Genomic DNA, 20,539 nt, shown 5'->3' on the forward strand with positions numbered 1-20,539 from the left:
GCTACAGCCAACAAAGGATTCCGCTTGGTCTTACAGCCTTTATCAATGTGTTATTTTTTACTATTCACTATTTTTTAAATTCTATGAGACTGCACATAACTCCAGAATTACTTCACAAATTTCATACAAATATGCCTGATCAATGCGTAAAATGCAATAAAGAGATAGGAACTCTATATCATTGTTAATGGAAGTGTGCGTTGGGAGAAAATTCTAAACCTTTTATCCATAGTATTTATTTATTACATATTTATTGCCACGTCAGCAACTTATGGCTATTTCGTGGCCAAAAGGATATCCATTAAAATATTACATGATAAAAACAAATTCGTATTCTACTAAAAAAAGTTACTTAGACAAACATATCAAATATAATTAGATAAAATTCACAAAAAAATGTATTCAAAGTTAAATATGATTTTTCAGTTCTATTTTTGATTAAAAAAAAAGTAAAACTCTTCCTGGTGGTACCTTTCTAAAAATGTCCATCAAAGTACTGTCATAAAAATTTTGTCTAATGGAATTTAAACTTCTACATTTCAACAAAATATGTTTGATGGTAAGAGCTTATTAGAGTTATTAGGAGATAGCCTTTTTTGCAGTTTCTTATCCATAGTATTAAAACAGGATATACCCAAATGTCCAAAACATCATATTCTAAGTATTTTCCTATTACAAACATTTAGTACATGTTAAAAGCTACTAAAATCAATAAAGCCAGTGTTAAAAAATATATATAATATCATACGATTTGTGATAAGTAAAGTGTGAAGTAAATGATTGTCTGTTTTAGGTGAACCATCCCATTAAAATTAAAGTCAAGTGAGTAAAGACTGCGCTCCCTCAAATTTTATGAAATACCCCAAGTATAATAAACCATTAAAAGTAACGAGACATATCTGTAAATCAGTTCACGTTTTATTTGTTTTTTCCTTTTCAGCCAGATTATTGTACAGTCAATATAAAAGAAATTATAAATGAATTATTATACATGATTATTCTTTGGATATCAGCATAGAATTGCAGATAATTAAATTAATCAAACCCAGCCTTGTGCTCCGATTGAACTATCAAGATGCAACTACTGTATGTACAAAAAAAACACCATTCACACATATACTCAAACATATGTGACAACTTTCAGGACATGAAATCATCAGGAGAGGCACAGACTAGTGGTGAAAGATGGAGCTGTTCACTCACTCACTGCTGAGAACGAGGGAAGGAGACTTTTTTTTTTTTACAAAAACTAGAGCAGCAACTTCCTGCCAAGATCTTCGTCTGACATCTGTGTAAACAACAGGGCCCAAAGCGTCCTTCAAAACCTCTTTTTGAAAAAAGCGAGAAGGATTTCAAACAGAAGAAGAGCATAAATATGCGCACCTGTATTTAGCATTGACTTCAGAAGGCCACCGTTTGGTTGTTCCGATATGGCTCTGGATCTGTGCCACTTTATGACAGATCAAGACGTCACTGCAACTGGAGACTACATTGTCTAAAAGGGGTGTGATGTGTTAGAAAAATAGTCAATTGCACTTGAAATTAAAGAATACCAATATAAACACATTTACAAGCATCTATGATTGGAATCTGGGGTCGTGGAAGGAGATCAGCTTCAGGAAGTTCATTTCCCCTTTGTAGTCCAAAGAAACACGCTAGGTTCAAACCGTCCAATTCCTACTGTGTTTTGAGTGTTATTGCTAGAAAGAAATACCTAGTAGAGACTTGTCAGTTCAAAGGCAATCAGTCAGTTCTTGTATTACCTTTAATATAATACTTGGAGAATGACTAGCTGCTAACGTGACCCAGCAGGCCTTAGAGTCTTGCTGTCGCAGCAACAAAGTCGTGCTCCATGTGTGCGTTTGTTTCGTTTTTTTCTCCATGATGAATGAGGCACAGATCGAAATACAACTTAAAAAAAAAAAAGCGAATTAAGGCTGGTGTATACTTCTGCGTCTAGTGACGGCGCATGCCTTGCGCTATGCCGTGCATTTATACTACTGCAGAGTAGGGTCTCTCTCCGGACTCCAACATAGGAGCGTAACTTGTAGTACATTAGAGGCGTAAAGAATTTATGGAGACCCACATGTCAAAACTATGAGCTCAGCAAGATGGTGCTGTACATCAGTTATTAACGTATACACCTACTCCACACCTAAACCCAACCATCAGTTATTAACGTCTATACCTACCACAACCCTAAACCCAACCATCACAGTAACGTACAGCCACGAGTTGCGGAGGCTTTCATACTTGCCATTGCTCCCCATTGTACTGTTATTTGCAACCACAGGGGGGGACGCCGAGTAGGCTAACTGTCATGACAAAACAGATGAAGTCGTCAGGGAGTTACATGGTGGAGTTGCTAAATAAATGGATATAATAATAATAATACATCAAATGAATTGGTTGTAGATAAATTTGGAGAAAACTAATGAAAACATTTGGTGAAAATGTTCTCTGGTAAGTATTTCTGCTATCTTGCTAACAACATCTCGACATCTCACATGGGATCTCTATAACTGCAAGTTACGCCTCTCTAACTTACTACAAGTTACAGCACTTCATGTTACACCGCCGTCTTGCAGTCCGCAGGCACACTTGCTTCTACATGCTGTGTGTTGCTCTGCAATAACACTTCCGAAACGCTAACTGGCAGTAGATTTTTATGTTCCCCTGTGTTCCTCTACCTTAATGTAGCTAAGTAGCTAAAACTCGCTCAATCTGAGGCGTGAACCGGTGGATGTGCAACAACTTTAATCATAAGATAAACTTTCCACCTGGAGCTCCTTTACAGGGCTCGACACTTGTAAACACTTGCTCCAACGACTTTGCGTGGCTCTCGGTCCCACCCACACTCGTCAGCGGTACAAAGCCTTGTAGAATTTTTTTTTTTGAGATGTGAGCGTCAGCCACGAAGAGGGCTATGTGAACGCATGAAGGCTGCCCCACAGCATATGCATGCTCTTGACGCAGAAGTATAAATCAGCCTTTAGTTTTTTGACCGAACACAAACATCAAGACATCACTTTATAGGAAAACAAATAAAAGGCAATGTGGAACCGCCGCAGAAACTCATCTTTTCTCAGATCGAAATTTCGAAATTTTTTAAAACGAAATTTCGAGCACCAAATCCAGTGAAAAGTTGATTTACAGTGGATCGTTGGTTAGTTTAAGTTAATTTACAACAAAACTAAAGCGCCCTTTGGGCACATAAGCTATCGACTAGAAATCAAATGTGCAAATTAATTTTCCATTCATGGGATTTTTACACTTTATAAAAATCAATGTACATACCTACAACCATTAAAATATATTTGAATAATTTGATATTGCATTAGACTTCAGAAATCGCAAGATGATTTCCACGAAAATAGAATATAAAAGGAATGAAATAACACGTCATTTTCTCTCCATCTTGATCTGAACAAGCTGTAGAATATAGAACTCGCCGAGCTATAGAAAAACTATAGAAATGTGTCCACTCTGCGCATACTGTATGCTAATAAATTTGTGAAATTAGATTCTTGAATAAATAAGATGAGGGTATTGTCTGTAAAGGGAAAAATACATAAAACTGGAATGTGCTTTCACCGTGACCTTCTTGCGGAAGAAAGACCTTCTTGTCTTTAAAAACCAATCAAACTGAGCTACGTTAAATTGTCACTAAATTGCAGCACAGTCATTTTATGTTGAAGTAGTTTCAATAACCCAATTCAAATTAAAAGGCTGCTTATTAAAATGAGCCCCAACTCATCAGATTGTAAATAAGCCCTCTAAAATGATTTCTTTTTTCACTCCAATCATCAAACCCATTAAGAGAGAGCCTAATTAAGCCTGAACGTGCCAATTCAGTCAAGTCTAAAAACTCTCCATGTGCAATCAAGGACACGCATCGAGCTGGCAGTTTAATCTTAAAATACTGATAGGCAATCCAATAAACCACATAAAATATTCCATCTTGTGGTTTTAGTCATGCAATCACTGGCCAAGTAATAGTAGTACTCAACAACATGAAGAAACTGACATCAATCCCCTGCATTGACCTGCTCAGGGCGATAACCTTTCTCAAAATACATGCTTGATAGTGGCTTAGAGCTGAAGACCCAACAGGGCATCTTAACACACTTCCATTAACTCTGATCAGATCCCTGAGATACATTGTTTGTCTACCATACAATTTATTACGTTCTAACTAGTGTTATCAAGGTGCAATGAGGGACGATGACCAAAAAAATGGGTTGACTTAAAAGGCACATTCAGGAGACAAGAAATCGACTACTAACTGCACAGACAAGACAAATCAAGCATAATTTGAAGTATTTGTAGACTCCAGGGCACAAACAAAAGAATGATAGGTTGATCCCAAAGACCCGGAAGATTTGTTTATGGTCAAACTCAAGAAGACTTGCTTGAGTTACCGAACTAACAAATCTCAGTTGAAGCAGCATGTTAAAAAATCCATAGCACTCCCACATGCTACACACTAGCACAGCACCAAAACTGATGTAAGGGAATGTTGTACCACCTCCATGCAAAGTTGGGTATAAGAATGCTCCATTAGCCCAAGCACAGTGATGGACGGAGGTGGAGGTTCTGTCCTGCTCAGCTCATAGTCAATTAGCTGGTCCAGGATTTGCGATTTTCTGCTTTCTGAATGGCAGTGCCAGTTCCTCCCCTCAACTGCTGACTGAACTCCCCACTGCGCCGGTTTTCAGTGTGCCTTTTGGAAGCTTCCCGGCGGGTCAGTCGATCTGGACGGACAAGCACTCCAAAACCAGGGTTGCATCGAAAGTATTGGTGGCCCTCGACAGAACCATCGTTCTTACCTGGTGGACAAGGGATACAGAAGAACAAGGTCTCATCAAGACTGTTACTGTGTCCCAATACCCTTACTATGCGTCTTAAATAGAATTCAAAAATAGAATTAGTTTGTCCCAAGTTATAGTATGTTGAGTATTCCAAAGTTACCCAAAAGGTCTACTACTTCCAGTAGCAATTCCAGGTACAGTTGCTTACTTGTGATGTGTCAAGATGATTGAAAGGTTTACGCAAGCAATATAATGCCCCGTTAATGAGGAAATAATATGTCCCAAAGCTTGCATACTCCTGCTACACACTCGAGAGTATTCCTTTTCTACAAACATTACATACTTTTAGGATGTAGTAAAAGTAGGGGAATTGGGATGCAGCATCTGTTAACCTCTAAGAAAAAGTTGACTTAGTTGACTTAGTTGACAGAAAGTTGACAGATAACAGAAGACTTGACTAACCTGAGGGAGTGTCCAGCTCAACGCCGACCCAGACACCTTCTGAGAAGTGCGTTGGACCAATGTAGCGGACTGTGCCAGACTTACTGGTTCCAACAGTGACTCTCCCTCCAACCTTGAGCCAAGCAAGTTCCTTGGGTTCTGCATCCTCAAAGGTGATCTCCAGCTTCTCCAAGATGTTAGTGGTTGCTTTTCCGTCACCGTCTCCAAGAATGTTACTGAAAGACCTGAGTTCATTGGCTTTGACTTTCTGGAGGGAGAAAGGGTTGTCCGTGGAGGTACTCAACACTGGGTTTGTCTGTAGCTGTGCTTCCTGCTGAGAGGTGGTGACACCATTCCTGTGGGCTGCCTCCTCGGGTTTATGTCTGTCAGATCTTATCCCAGCTTCTACAGGAGCAATAGAGGCATTAACAGGGGTTGCTAGACATTCTTCGCTGTCATCTCCTCTTTGCCTGGATGCTACAGAACCCAGCTGGGTATTGGGAGTAGGGGTAAGGTCCCCGCAAGCTATGGAGACATCGGAAAGGGTGGCAGTGGAGACGCTAGTAGAAAAATAGCCACTGGAGGCCTCGCTGATGGGGCTCAGGGGCAGGTCATGCGGATCATGCACAGAGGATGGGGCATCAGGAGCATCTGAGTGTCTGTCTGAAGAAGGGCTCTTCCCCATTACTGCAACCTACGGGGTGGAAGCACGTCCAAAACCACAAGGAATATTTAACTACACCTCAACCTATCATCTGACTCTCACATGCTAGGAAAACCACAGATTAATAGCATGCAATTTACATCACATGCAGGATAGAATGTCTGGCCTCTTAAAAATATCTTCCCAGGCTATACTTTTGTAAAATATACAAGTCTGTAAGTCAATTCATCATTCATATTTATTTAATTTTACCAAAGACGGAGCATGAGATCAGAGTGGAGATCTACTTACCGGTTCTATTCTTACTCTTCCTTCATCAGGGTTGTTGGCTGTTTGCATCATTATCCGTGGCATATGCTGGAGAGATGAATGGAACGCATTAAATTTGTTTTTACGATTTCAGTAATGGTTTTCAGAGAGGCGGCACAAAGCTTGATTTAAGTGTCATGGGTTCATTTTTTATGTTGGGAGTCTTTGGATTACGTTTGATCTAATGTACTGACAGATCAAAAGTCTGCATTCAGGGGAGGAATGATGTAGACGATGAAATATCGCTGTCATATTTTTTTCCCCCTCTACGCCTCTGTAGAAAGCATGCTGGGAGATATGATGAAAGGGTATGGATTGACAATTAATCTTGGGGAAATTAAACACTGGATTTTATCTGTGGACTCCTGCCTAACATATAATCAGGTTCCCCTGACATGATTTACTTTGACAAAATGAGGACACTGTTTTAATCATGGAAAACCAAAATGCCCGCTTTTCTCACTAAAAGAAAAATCCACCACCAAGAAATAAGGCTTAATTTAAAGACTTAATATGCTTCATATGAGGTGGATAATATATCACGGATATATCTGCAATGTAGTAGCATATGGGATTTCTGTCTATATGGAAATGAAGCAGCATGAAGACAGAATAACATTACACTAGCATCTAAAATTGACTCAAATTAAATATGTCAAGAGCTTTTGCATGCTTCTGATTACCTCATATGATTTACTCCTCTAAATGCAGCAGATTTCTGACAGGCTTTGTAGGCGCTAATTCTGCTATTTTTATGACGAATGAGTCTCATCATTTTTTTTATATTCATGCATGAATCACACCATGAAGCTACTGTACAGAAACGTCTGAAAGCATAAATATGGCTCACCCTTTGAATAAATTAAACAACTGGAGAGCTTTGTAATGGCAACAAACTTGGGGGTAACAAAAAGTGTGAATCAAAATGAAAAGATAAAAAAGCTATTCTTTTGTTATGATAAATAACCAAGTTTTACCTCAAGCTTTTTAATCTTATATATTGTAACATCAGCATAAACACAAAATTCAACTTTTAACATATCTATTATATTTTATGCATGCATACGATTCTTTGCATATTTATTACAGGTTTTAAATATTCTTTTGTTTTTTAGCATGAACTATGATCTGGAAATTTACATTAAAGAGCCCCTATTATGGGTTTTTGAAAAGTACCTTCCATGCAGTGTGCAACACAGATCTAAATGAATGAAAACATCTAGCTGAGGGTTAAATCTAAAACTGCATCTTGTTTACAAATATCTTTTTTAATAAAATATTCGACTCAGAGTCGTTTAAATAATGGATCTTTTGCCTGTTAGTATCAATGTCGAAATAAAACAATACCAACTATGAACTACCGGATCCGGTAAAACGTGAATGCGCCTTTCCCTTCAGACACTAGCGAAGCGCGAGTATCATAGGATTGATCCTGATGCAAAGATTACCATCACTAAGAGATAGCCAGACATGCGGCTATGGGAAATAAAGGGTTAAAGTTCATTTTCACAACAACCCCACCACAGTATAGCCAACCGTGTGCTGTGTTTGTTCCTTCTAATGATTGATATAGTAACCTACGCTGCAACGCAGGATTCGCCAGCAGTTTGTTATTAAACAAAGGATCAGCAAAAACTACTAATGTATGGGACTTTGTCAGTAACTGTTACACAGTTTGTATGAACCAGTTTCTTTTTCCTCCAGATCATGTAAGTGTTTTCTTCCTACACAATGTGAAGTGTGATTAAAACAGTTGCCTCGTTTTCTGTAGTTAGCAAAATATGTTTTTAGTTGTGTGTTGTAACTTGTAATCGATCTGTGCGGCTTGTAATCACTTCTCTTTTATAGATCAGTGCTTATACTCTACCTCTTAGGTTAAACCTTTATGGGCTATTTCACATAATGCGTTCAAAACCACGCTAAAAATGCGATGCATGCTTCTTCCTTTACCGAAATGCTTGTTGTTGAACTCCTGCTGTTTGTTGCTATGACCACTATCAGCTGTTCCTCACGCGTGGCGTGGTCAATTTTCAAAATAGAGAGTCGTTTGGGATAATTAGGTAAAGTCGTTTGGGATAATTAGGTAAAAATGAATGCATATTAAAAGATAATGAAAGTGTTGGAGATCCCCAAAACCAAAATATAACCTTTTATAATGCAAAATAGGGGCTCTTTAAACTCACCCAGGCAAATAAAGCAAGGTTTTGGGCATAGTTTACTCATTAAATTGAAAGTCAAAAATGTGTCCAGACCTGTTGGGAGTGTGGAGAGGGTCTCAAATCTTTCTTTTCATCGCGTACAGGGAACAGCGACTTGAGCAGCTTGGGCATCTGAGGTACCAGGGCCTTGACTGGGGAGATATAAGAAGCAGCAAGCCCTGAAAAACCTGAGGGTGGGTCGGGAAGGAGGCAAACAGCAAGGTAGAGGTGTGGAGAGAGACGACAATGATGGTGAAACAGGTACAGATGTAGAAAAGATATAAAAGGCGTGCATGAAGACAAAAAAATGTTGAATATATACAAAAATGTCACACTGACATTTTTATTGGAGAGATTAAAACTGACAAGGTGAAAAGAAGTTCAAAAAGACTTGGAGAGATTTCAAGTGATAACCAGAAGGTTGCAGGTTCAAATCCTAAACTTGCATAAGCATTGACACATATACAGCATTGAAAGTTGAAATGACAGACATATAAAGAATGGTTCATGGAAAAGGGAAGATTATTTTATAGGAATGCACTGATACTGTATGTACATTTCATGTCTTTATATTTGGAAGCCTATAACCGATATATACTGTAGATGGACTAATACAAAACTTCTTGATTACGTGGAACCCAGCATTTTTTACAGAGTATAACTGCAGAAGACAAGGAACCAGTGCCAAAACATCTACATCTGTAATTTCCCAAAATCATCTGTAAATTACAGAAAATTACAGTAAATTACTTTTTTCTACTGTGAAAAACTCACAATATCATGTGGCCTTCAGAATGCAAATCTTTATAATACCCTCATATAAACCTGCAAATAATCCATAACTTATTATTGATAAATTATTATTTTCATCTAATTAAAAATAAGCATTTATCAGCCGATATCGTTAACCGATATATCATGCATCTCTATTATTTTATTGCAATAATTATTATTACATTTATTGCATAAATTTCATACCTTGCTCAGGGTCCTGACTCTGTGTAGGAGGTGTAGGAGGTCTGGATGGTCGTGGCAATGTTTTGCTGAACCCGGAAGATGTTGCAAAGATATCCTGCTGGCTTTCCCAACGAGTCTTCCATAAGCAAATTGAATATCAGAGGTTATTAAACTACCGATTTCCTGTGGTCTACCATATGTCTTCTTTTCCCCATAGAAGCTTACCTTGTTGTCATCCAGAACTGAATTTAGTGACAGATCCTGTCTGCTTCCAGATAACTAGAGGAGAAAGAGGTGATTTGGGAAGAGATCACAGCAGGCTCTGATGCAGAGTGTCCTTAATATTTCTGTCTATTAGGATGACTGTAATGCTGCAGATGCTCTTACCCGGTGCACACTGGGAGAGCTGAGACTGCGTCTGCTGCCCTTGCCTTTCCCAGCCAAATGTTCTTTCACAGCCACCTCCTGAAGCACAAGACAGAAACTGATTGACATGATGAAAACACTGAACTGATTTAAAGAAGTCATTTTAAAAGTAAATATTGAACTTTTAACATTATTCTTCTCTGTTTCGCTCCTCAACAACAAATTTTTGTGTAAAAAGTAAGTTAAATAAAATGGTAACACTTTAGAACCACTTTAGAGTTATTATTATTAGAACACTTTTTGGTCCGTTAGTTAATGCATTTACTAACATTAAATATAAATAATCTTGTAAAGCATTAATTAATCACAGTTCAACATTTACTAATGCATTATAAAACTCCAAAGTTGTGCTTGTTAACATTAGTTGATGCACAATGAGTTAACATGAACTTAAATAACATTAACAAAGACGACTTAATACCATAATAAGTGTATTATTAATTGTTTGTTCCGGTTAGTAAATACATGAACTAAGGAACCATTATTTTAAAGCGTTAACAATAAAAGTACTTATAAGATTTACGGAAGTGGTTTACTGCCTTTAGTGAAGAATATGTATTTGTTGGATTCAGATTTTTAAAAGTATATGTGACCTGTCTCAGGCGGTCCAGTGTAAGGATGTTCTCCACGGCCAGGACGCTCCGCAGGTACTTCTCTATGGCAGCTTCATTGTCTGAGGATTTGGGGTTCTCAGCGCTGGCGGCCACACGGGCCAACATCTCCCTGTCCTCTGAGCTCTGACTGTCCTGCTGACATACACAACAGAGAGAGAGTAGGGTTTGAGAGATGGTTTGCTTGTTAACAAGCTGGCTCAAAAAAACAAGTTTCACTAATAAAAATGTATGTCTTGTGAGCAATGGCCTACTAACATGGTCTTTAATTGTTGTAGATAGCTCTGAAGTGATCCATACATTATTAAAAGGCTATTTCAGCTACTATTACGATATTTTCCAGCAAATAAGTCAATTTAAATTCTCTAATGCATGCTTTGACTTGAGCAAGACATCAATAAGACATGCACATTTGGATTGGTGAGCATTCCAGCACACATTTCTGATTTCTAATTTTACTCATATTACATATATTTCAGCTTGCTTACCCCTGGGATGTTGGAGACCACCTCAAATGTCACACCACAGCCTGGAATAGTGCTCCTAGTGGACATCCGTCTCAAGAAATTGTGAGCAAAACCCTGGATGAATAAATAAATAATTAAATAAATACACAATTAAATAAATAACACACGAATAAGTATTTTTCTAGTGCATGTCATGATTTTGCCAAGTACGCTTTGATTCTGGATTAACATCTATGTTGATCCTGGAACATTATTTATGTTGGAAAAATGTAATCCATACCTATTCCCTAGCCCTAAACCCAACCATAACTGTAAATTATTCCAAAAAACAGAGGGGAATAATAGTTGGATAACATGTAGAAGTGCATAAACCTTACCGTAAGCCTAAACTTAAAATAAACAGTAAACATATCCCTTCATTCTGATTGGATAATTGAAATGTTGACCCAGGATCAGCATAGATGTTAATCCAGGAACATGTCTGTCTTAGTGAAAACAGGTTGGCATTTTTTTAGTAGTGTAGAATTTCTATGCACTACAAGCTACATGTTAAAGGCATAATTCATCCAAAAATGAAAATTCTGTCATCATTTACTTGTTTCAAACCTTCTTCTGAGTTTCTTTCTTCTGTTGAACACAAAAGAAGATACTTTGAAAAATGTTGGAAACCTGTAACCATTGACTTCCATAGTATTTGTTCATCCTACTATGGAATTCAGGGTTACAGGTTTTCAGCTGTCTTCAAAATAGCTTCTTTTGTCTTCATAAAGGTTTAAAACAAAGCAAGGGTGACTAAATGAGGACAGATTTTAAATTCTTGGGTGAACTATCCCTTTAAGCTGAAATAACTGAACAAAGATAACACATTTCCCCAGTGCTGATGACAGTGTAGGTTATATAAAAGCAGACTGCGCACCTGTCGTCCAGTAATGTTCACACAGATGCGTTTGCGCAGGACGAGCTGCATTTCTGCAGGGTGGCTGAGCTGCACCACAGTGCGGACGATCAAGTACACTCTCTGATCCGCGGCGGCTCCTCGACTCAGCTGTTGACATTCGTGGACTGTGGAGTCCCAAGAGGCTTCGGCTTTCACCTGGAAGAAAAATAGGCTTTAATGCAATCCTCCAAAAAACAACCCCAAGAGAGCTCCCAAGCCACGCAGGTCACATTCGTACCTCTCCATCATAGTGTTTGACTATCTGAAGGTCGAAAAATTCATCCTCATCTTCCGAACTGAGCGTTGCGTCCCAACCACCTGCCTCAGGGACGTCCAGATTCTCCTGAGAGCTGAAGTCATCAGCTGGAGCGAAGGAAGGAGGAACAACGAGTGTGAAAATGAGTGGTTAGATAAATAGTGCTTGCAGAAGGGAGAACTGGAAGAAAAGTCACAGAGGACAATGCGTTTAGCAAGAGAAAAACATACCGCTCAGGTCGAGGAAGAGCACTGGAATGTGAGTTTCCATCCCAGGTACTGGTACCCTGCCAAGGCAGACAAAAAAATTAATAAATAAATAATAACAATAAAATTTAAAAAAAAAATAAAAAAAATCAACCCAAATGCTCCTGATTAAACATTTGCAAAACTATTTAACTAATACTGACACTCATTAAAAAAAATAAACAAAGGCTCAAATCCAAATATCAATCCATCAAAACATTGCTTTGCAATCTCTTTAAAAGGAAAATTGCATTAATATCATATAAACCTCTGACAGACTAGCTATTTACAGTTAAACCAAAAAATATTCAGACACCATTAACATTTCTCTTATTATTCTAGTGTTTCAATTTATTAAAACTTCACCTTTGACAGAATCTACATCGTTAACGTGCTATAGAAATAAAGATGGATTTAATTGAAATATTATTACAGTTTATTCCATTTAGAAAACGGTAATAAAATATGACAAGAACTTTGTCAGAACAAATTCATCTTGATAATATCACATAGCTTTGATAGAAAAGGAAAAGGGGGGGGGTCAAATACATTTCAGTAATAGAAGTTTGTGTAATGCACATGAATGCTTCAGTAGGCTAAATTCATATATTTAATTTAATTACATCTCAATTACTCATCAAACGTTACTCATCAAATGTTGAGTGTTTTAAGGGATAATGAGTGTATTCTAACCCACTGTAAGCTCTGATTGTTTTTTTCAGCAGATTCTAAAAGACAAAAAAAGACTATTTTTTTTTAATATAAAACAAATGGTGGCAAGTTAACATTCATGCACTAATCAATATCTGACCTTGAAGTAGGGCTGCATTATATTGTAAAAAAACTAACATTGCAATTTTTTATTTTTCTGCAATATATATTGCGATTTTGACTATAATTTTTACAGATGAAATTAATAGCTCCGTTTGGAAAGAATGAATACTTTTAGGATCATTTTGGATGATAATAGGATGATTTTGTAGTGGAGCGCACCTGCATAAAATGTAAGAAACCATATCACAAGCAATGATCAACACAGTATAGCTAAATTACAAATCAAATAAATGCTTAATGTTTTTTTGGGGAGTCTAACAGTATTCAGGTACACAGACTGAACAATGAAACGTAGAATAAATAAAACTGTATAATCGTCATTGCGTATTTATATATATTTATATATATTATATATATGCCTTTATGTCTAAACTTTGCACTTACTTAACAATCATGTGTGTTCTTAACTCCCACTCAATCAATTACATTGCAATAACATTGCAATAACGATGCTGAAACGATATATTGTGCAGCCCTACAATGAAGAGTTGCACTTATATTTTACTGTTTAATTTCTATGTGGCACCACTGATATTTGTAAAATACAAACTACACATCTAATTTTACTTTATTTTTAGGCTAAATGTAGACTCAAACTCTGTGTCTTGTAACATTTAAGTGAAGTGTCTTGTAACATTTATGGTGCTCTAGATCTGCTGGTTTCAGACCACTGACTGAATATTTATCAATCATGCAATCGCAATGGTATACCCCATTATAGGAGTGATCAAATCTAAATGTGTATTATCTATTATTTTAATAATTAGTATCATTTAAGATAGAAACTATTTCTCAAAATTTAAACAGTTGACCCCTCACACATCTTGTTTGGACGTCCTCCAGAGGGGATTAATCATTAATTGGTGAGGTTAATCCCCCCCAAACGCCCCTGTAATTCACACACTTGAATATGACAATATTTACAGAGCTTTTAATGTCAGCCTGTAGTCTCTGCTGTAAACCAGACTCATCAAATCTGAACTTCTGCATTTTCCAATCTTGCTGCAGCAGCTGTATCACTTCATGTTGTTTATTTTTAGTCAAATGGATGAAGAATTTTTAGATATGAGTCACAGTTAAATTAATTTGGCTTTCATCACTTACATAAATAAACTGCTGCATCCTGCAATAAGTAAATTAATAAATAATATCTGGCGTCAGAATAATTTTTGGTTGGACTGTGTGGCAGTTAGTGTAAATGCAGGTGTGGCTGGATCAGTGTTGTACCATTCAGCAGGAGCTCCTGGTATTCCACTGCCAGCAGATGGCACCATCACTGCATTTCTCTCCTCTGTGAGCGTCAGACGCCCCTCCAGCAGCTGAGCCTCCCTCTCCACATCATCCTCAGACTTATCTGCACAGAGAGAGCAAAGACATTCGTGTTTTCTCGATTTTTAATTTCACGCTGAGTAAAACCCATTCCCAGCACTGATTTTGTCATGTTTTGCTCACATACTCATCATTACTGCCCAAATAAGTATAGGCACACTGGAAAAATACAGGGTTCCACACAATTCATTCATCTTGTCCTAACAAAAATTTATTAGAATAACAAACTTAAATGAATTGAACATAAAACTGTTAAGTTATCCCAAAAAAATCTCAAGAATTGTGTTTTTTCAGCTCATTTTAAATTAGTAGGACATCCTATACATATACATACATGTACATATACTATACAATTTATAAAATACAATTACTTTACTAAATTCTTGGAGATATATATATATATATATATATATATATATATATATATATATATATATATATATATATATATATATATATATTGGATATATATTGGATATATATATATATATATATATATATATATATATATATATATATATATATATATATATATATATATATATATATCCTAAATAAATAATAAAAATAAATAAATAAATAAAATCAAATAAAAAAAAACTTGTGCAATCTTACATACAGAAAATACAGACCTACAATGTGCTGACCAGAACTAGTATCCAGCACCAAGCTGGAAGTAGGGGGGTGGGGACTCGATCAGAAGGAGCAGGGTCAAGCTGAACAGTTTAGACATGTTTGCTAAGTGGTACTCACAATTTAATGAAAATAGTGCTAGGTCGGTGAAGAGAGTACCTAATTTTATTTAATTTCATAAAACAAAGAACATTTCTCATCCAGCAAGTGTGAGAAAAAGGATGAGGGCTCTTCCAGTTCAGAAAAATTAATCACCTAGCCAGAAGGGTTAAAAAGGCTACAATGTCTGCTAAATGAGGGTAAAGTGTGGCCGGGTGGGAGAACCCCAAATAAAAATAAACAGGAAGAAAGCAGGGAAGGACAGGACCAGAACATATGGATTAAAGTAGCCTGTCGCACACAGAGTTCTTGTGTATTTTTAAGATTTTAAGCATCCCAGATTTTCTTGAGCAGGTGTGTGTAATATCAAATAATTATACATATAATGTAAGACAATACACAGCCAAACATAGAACCAACAAATCCATATAGAATGTGTCAATTAAATAGAATGAGACAAAATGATGGGTAGAGCAGACAGACAAAACAATAGAATGACAGATAGGCAGAATGATAGTTATTTAGACATAAAAGATACATACAGATATTTAATTATAGATACATATAGATATTTAATATTTAGATACTTAGAGATATTTTGGTGAAAAAAAAATGAATAACAGTAATTAGGACTGGGACCAGAGCATAGTATGATGTAAATAAGAGCAGCACAATGAGATTCACATTTGGTCTGTCTGCTTTATGCATGTAATTACTCTGCTAGGCTGTGATGGATGGCCACATGAACCTCCCAAACATAAAGCAGATTAGCAACAAGGTAAAGACAGGAAAGAACTATTTGCTAGTCAAATACGGAGCAAACAGCATGTGGTTTGTTTGTTTTACCTGTTTTGCTGACTAGGGTCTGAAGATGTTGGTCCAGATATTCTTGTCTTTTAGTGAGAGCAGTGAGCCACTGACGCCGGAGGCGCTCCAAATCTTGCTCCTAAAGGATAATGAGTAAAAACATGACCAGAGAAGATGTTAATACAAATGTAAAAGCACTTTTTTAATTAAAGGGATAGTTCACCTAAAAATTAATCATTTAGTCACCCTTTTCTTGTTTTAAATCTTTATGATTTTCTTTCTTCTGTTAAACACAAAAGATGAAGAAAGCGATAATCTTGTAACCATTGACTTCCATAGTGTTTGTTTTTCCCAATTTGATGTCAATTGTTAAAGGTTTTCACATTTCTTCAAAATACCTTCTTTTGTGTTCAATAGAAGAAAGAAACTCATGAAGGTTTAAAAACCGCTTGAGGGTGAGCAAATTTTCATTTAAGGGGGAACTATTCCTTAAAAGTTAAGCCTTTAATGGGCAGGACGTTGAATGAAGACAGAAAACAAGCAAGAGGGAAAGACTGGATTAGATAAAGCAGACCAGATTCTCTTGAGTAGGTGTATCTAATCTAATCTAATCTAATATAATATAATTTAATATAATATAATATAATATAATACAAAACAAACACAGACCCACTCAAACATACCTGGTAACTGTCCATTTCATCACCCTCAGGCTACAAGAGAAAACAATATAAATGTTTCAGTACAAACCACACTCAGACATCCACCAGCAAAACACTTGGAGCTTCAGTGAAAAGAATGCTTACCTCTTGTGGCTCATTGTTTTTGGTCATCGGCACCTGCCTGATCTGCACACAACCGATGGAAACTCCCAGAATGATCTCTGATATTAATGGCATTGTGCCCGAATCTTGAACTGAACGCACCTCCACCTGAACCCGCCGAGACTGACCCTGAGAAACAAAGACACACAAAAAGCCTGTGTAATTACCCCTAAAGCGTTGGTGCCAATAGCCTAGTGGTACTGTGCACCGACATATAGCACAGATGTGCTCACGGTGACCCGAGTTCGATTCCCGGCTCGAGGTCCTTTGCCGATTCTTCCACTCTCTCTGCTCCCAATACTTTCCTGTCTCAAATCTCTACTGTCCTATCATAATAAAGGTGAAAACCCCTAAAAAATAATTATAAAAAAATACCCCTAAAGTGAAATGATCTAATTGGATAGAAGAGCAAAAATAGAGTCATAAATAAATCAACAAAAGAAAAAGAGTTTGCACAAAACAAGGATTTAAAAATGCCTTGTTACCATCTTTATCAAGCATGTGATTATATATTTAAAAAAAAAAAGCCTTAAACCCTGGTCATAAGTTGTTCAACGCTATGCTGTCATTCTGATTTTAATAAACAACCATAGTTTGCAGCTCTAGGCTAACAAACTTACAGTGGTATAATTTATTGACCAGACAGAAATATGAAGTGTCAGACCTGTTTGAGCTGGAAGATGCCACCCGTGCGAACATCTCGCGCTGGCACCACCTCCACAGGCATGTACTCTCCGTTCTCATTCAGCTCCAGAATCTGCACCCACATCTCCAGTTTACGTGTCACCTCGCTCCACCTGAAGACACGAGAGTGACATTAGTCAAAAAAACAGAAAGCAAATCAGTGAAGTTTGTATTGGAAAATAATCACCCTATGAAGTTCTCTTTGAACTTTTTTTCTTATAAATATAGGGGCGACACCATTTTTTGTGAAAATCTTAAAGGGTTAGTTCAACCAGAAATAAAAATTCTGGTATTAATTACCCTTATTTTGTTCAAATTCCAAGACCTTTGTACACAAATTAAAATATTTTATTGCATAATATTGACAGCAATAGTCCTCAATTCAATTCAATTCACCTTTATTTGTATAGCGCTTATACAATGTAGATTGTGTCAAAGCAGCTTCACATAAAAGGTCATAGTAAATAGTAAATAGGAACAGTGTAATTCAATTCCTGACTTGTCCAGGAATCAAAAACAAGGTCAAAACATTGCATGTGGCATTAGTGGTGCAACTGCAATCATACGAAGCTCCAAGAACATTTTTGTGAGCCCAAAAAACCTGCAAATATGACTTTTGTCTTCTCTTCTGTCAGGTCAGTGTGTGGTTACTGTGGGCGCTAACCTGACGTGAAAAACATATGTGAACAAAGTTGTTTTACATTTTTTGGCACTCAAAAGTATTCTTAAAGCTTCATATAATTAGAGTTGCACCGCTGAAGTCACATGGGATGTTTTTGGTTCCTTTACTGGACTTATAATGCCTCTGGACTGTGGGCGTCTATGGAGGGCCAGAGAGCTCTTCATTTTCATCTAAAATATCTTCATTTTTGTTCTGAAGACAAACAATGGTCTTGAGGAATTGGAAAAACATGTGGGTTATTAATTAACAGCAGAATTAAAACTTTTAGTGAACTAACCCTTTAAAAATGTTTGCAAATTTTGACCATTCATTCATTGGAATTCATTATAAATGCAAACTTTTAAAAACCTATTTTAAAGTTCACAAAAAAAGTCAACTTTAAATCAAAGGATGAAAACAACAATGATTTGTGATTTATTCATCCAAAACTAGCCAAATCAACAAATTTAGACTGTACATTTTATTTTCATGACTGTCCAATCCACCTTCATTTACACAGGGTCATTAAAATCAACAGAAGCTCAGTTTCATAATTACCTGTCACGTAATGTGCGTGTTTTTGCCTGGATGATGCTAAGATCCCACAGTGCAGGGTTTCTGCCTGGATCAGCCTGTCTGTGTCCGTAAACCTCGATGCCTACAGCACCCTCTGTGAGATACTCAATAAATTCCTCTGTTACGTTCACCGCATGCTCCTGAAGAAAAGAGAGAAAAACCAAATCCAAATTAGTTATGCACAAAGTATTGGCAATAGATGACAAATGCATAGTTTTAATGATATCGTTACTGGGCCAATATAAAATGAACGATCGTCTGATAAATATATGCATTATTTTTTTGTTTACTGTTTGTTTGCATTTGGCTTAGAAAAAAAATTGGTATCAAATCGATAAGCATTTACTGGCCACTATCAGCTTCCAAACACTGAATTACTGGTATCAACCAAGAGTGTAATATCAGTGTATTCCCTGTACTTACAAAGAGATGCTGAATTAAAAACAGTTTAATAGCTGACAATTATTAAAAGTAAATTACTACTACTAATGGGAGGGTTTTGAGGTATAGGCAAAAATCATGGTTTCCTAATTTAATTTACTATCTGCTAGTGAATGCACTCATCATGACTTGTACCTTCAAGCTATCGAACACCACCATGCAGTGGGGGTCTTTGCTGCTGGAGAAGGAAGCTGAGGGATCTACTTCTGGGGCAACAATGATGGGCTCTGCTTGGTCCCAGAAGGAGTACTGACAGAAGACAAAATTGGACAGGTACTGCGGGAGACCTGTAGCCTGCAGGATCTTAATCTGTTGGAGAGACATGAGAAAAATAACTTTTAGATAATATTAAATAAGCACAAATGTTTTTTTTAACATGGATAAAAAGAAATGTTTCTTGAGCAGCAAATCAGCATATGAGAATGATTTCTGAAGAGACACTGAAGACTGGAGCAATGATGCTTAAAATTCAGCTTTAAATATTTAGGCATAAATGACACTTTCTAAATATAATTAAATATAAATATTGTTAAAAAAACCTATGTTAAATTAATAATAATTCACAATATTCCTATTTTTACAATGTTTTTTTTTTAAATAAATGCAGCTCTGAGTGCAGCATGAGAAACTCTTTGGCGGATTTTTTTTTTCTTCAGTGGAATATTAAAGGGATAGTTAACATTGACTTCCATATAGTAGTAGAAAACAAATACTAAGGAGGTCAATAGGTTTTGGTATGTAACATTCTTCAAAATATTTTTGGAACCACTTGAGGGAGAGTTAATAGTGAGCAGCGGTGGAAAGAGTACTGAAAAATCATGCTTAAGTAAAAGTACCATTATTCCCCTAAAAATGTACTGCAAATAGAGTAAAAGTATCTGTTGTAATTATTACTCAAAGTATGAGTAAACAATAGCCCTTTTAAAAGTACTAAAGAGTAGTGAGTAGAGAGTATTACTCTGTAAAAAGCTTATGCATTTACATTTAATTGGTGGATGTGTGTAAACGTAACATTCTGTAGTGCATTTAGTTATTGCCCAGCAGGCGCACAACGTCATAAGATGTTAATATTAGGTTAGATTTAGGGCTTACTCAAACTATGTACAGTTGCCTTGAACCGGGCCAAAGCACACTTGCCCCCCCTCCTGTCTCCCCTGACAGCCCGCACTCACATTACATTAGGACCTGGGCACGCTTACATCATCGATGATGCGCTGTTCACGAAGCACTTTCGCTCAGCACAGTGGAGATTTCTTTAGTTATATCGTTTTAGTCATTTGGGATGCAGTGACACGTAGTCAAATATTTTGCCGAACAGATCAGCCACTT

General features: G+C 36.7%; 1 protein-coding gene across 4 annotated transcripts in view; it reads right to left on the reverse strand.

The window, feature by feature from the left end:
• Nucleotides 1-900: 900 nt before the first annotated feature.
• Nucleotides 901-20,539, reverse strand: part of kif13ba (kinesin family member 13Ba) — a 96,773-nt gene continuing 77,134 nt past the window's right edge. The window contains exons 22-41 of one of the 4 annotated variants that reach the window (XR_008839262.1): nucleotides 19,346-19,519; nucleotides 18,752-18,909; nucleotides 17,513-17,645; nucleotides 16,831-16,977; nucleotides 16,708-16,737; nucleotides 16,064-16,163; nucleotides 14,384-14,510; nucleotides 12,308-12,363; nucleotides 12,060-12,184; nucleotides 11,801-11,977; nucleotides 10,906-10,998; nucleotides 10,400-10,555; nucleotides 9,768-9,845; nucleotides 9,606-9,659; nucleotides 9,402-9,516; nucleotides 8,478-8,611; nucleotides 6,208-6,273; nucleotides 5,274-5,946; nucleotides 1,384-4,829; nucleotides 901-1,288 (exon numbers count right to left, since the gene is read on the reverse strand). Coding sequence is in view for 3 of the 4 variants with exons in the window: in XM_056477414.1 (XP_056333389.1) it covers nucleotides 4,621-4,829; nucleotides 5,274-5,946; nucleotides 6,208-6,273; nucleotides 8,478-8,611; nucleotides 9,402-9,516; nucleotides 9,606-9,659; nucleotides 9,768-9,845; nucleotides 10,400-10,555; nucleotides 10,906-10,998; nucleotides 11,801-11,977; nucleotides 12,060-12,184; nucleotides 12,308-12,363; nucleotides 14,384-14,510; nucleotides 16,064-16,163; nucleotides 16,708-16,737; nucleotides 16,831-16,977; nucleotides 17,513-17,645; nucleotides 18,752-18,909; nucleotides 19,346-19,519 (2,805 nt within the window). In the remaining variant the exon portion in view is untranslated. Of the gene's footprint in view, nucleotides 4,830-5,273; nucleotides 5,947-6,207; nucleotides 6,274-8,477; nucleotides 8,612-9,401; nucleotides 9,517-9,605; nucleotides 9,660-9,767; nucleotides 9,846-10,399; nucleotides 10,556-10,905; nucleotides 10,999-11,800; nucleotides 11,978-12,059; nucleotides 12,185-12,307; nucleotides 12,364-14,383; nucleotides 14,511-16,063; nucleotides 16,164-16,707; nucleotides 16,738-16,830; nucleotides 16,978-17,512; nucleotides 17,646-18,751; nucleotides 18,910-19,345; nucleotides 19,520-20,539 lie in introns of all 4 variants that reach the window. The other 3 variants (XM_056477415.1, XM_056477416.1, XM_056477414.1) reach the window with 3 other exon arrangements.

This window comes from Danio aesculapii, chromosome 17 (genome assembly GCF_903798145.1).
Source record: "Danio aesculapii chromosome 17, fDanAes4.1, whole genome shotgun sequence".
In the NCBI taxonomy this organism is placed as follows: Eukaryota; Metazoa; Chordata; class Actinopteri; order Cypriniformes; family Danionidae; genus Danio; species Danio aesculapii.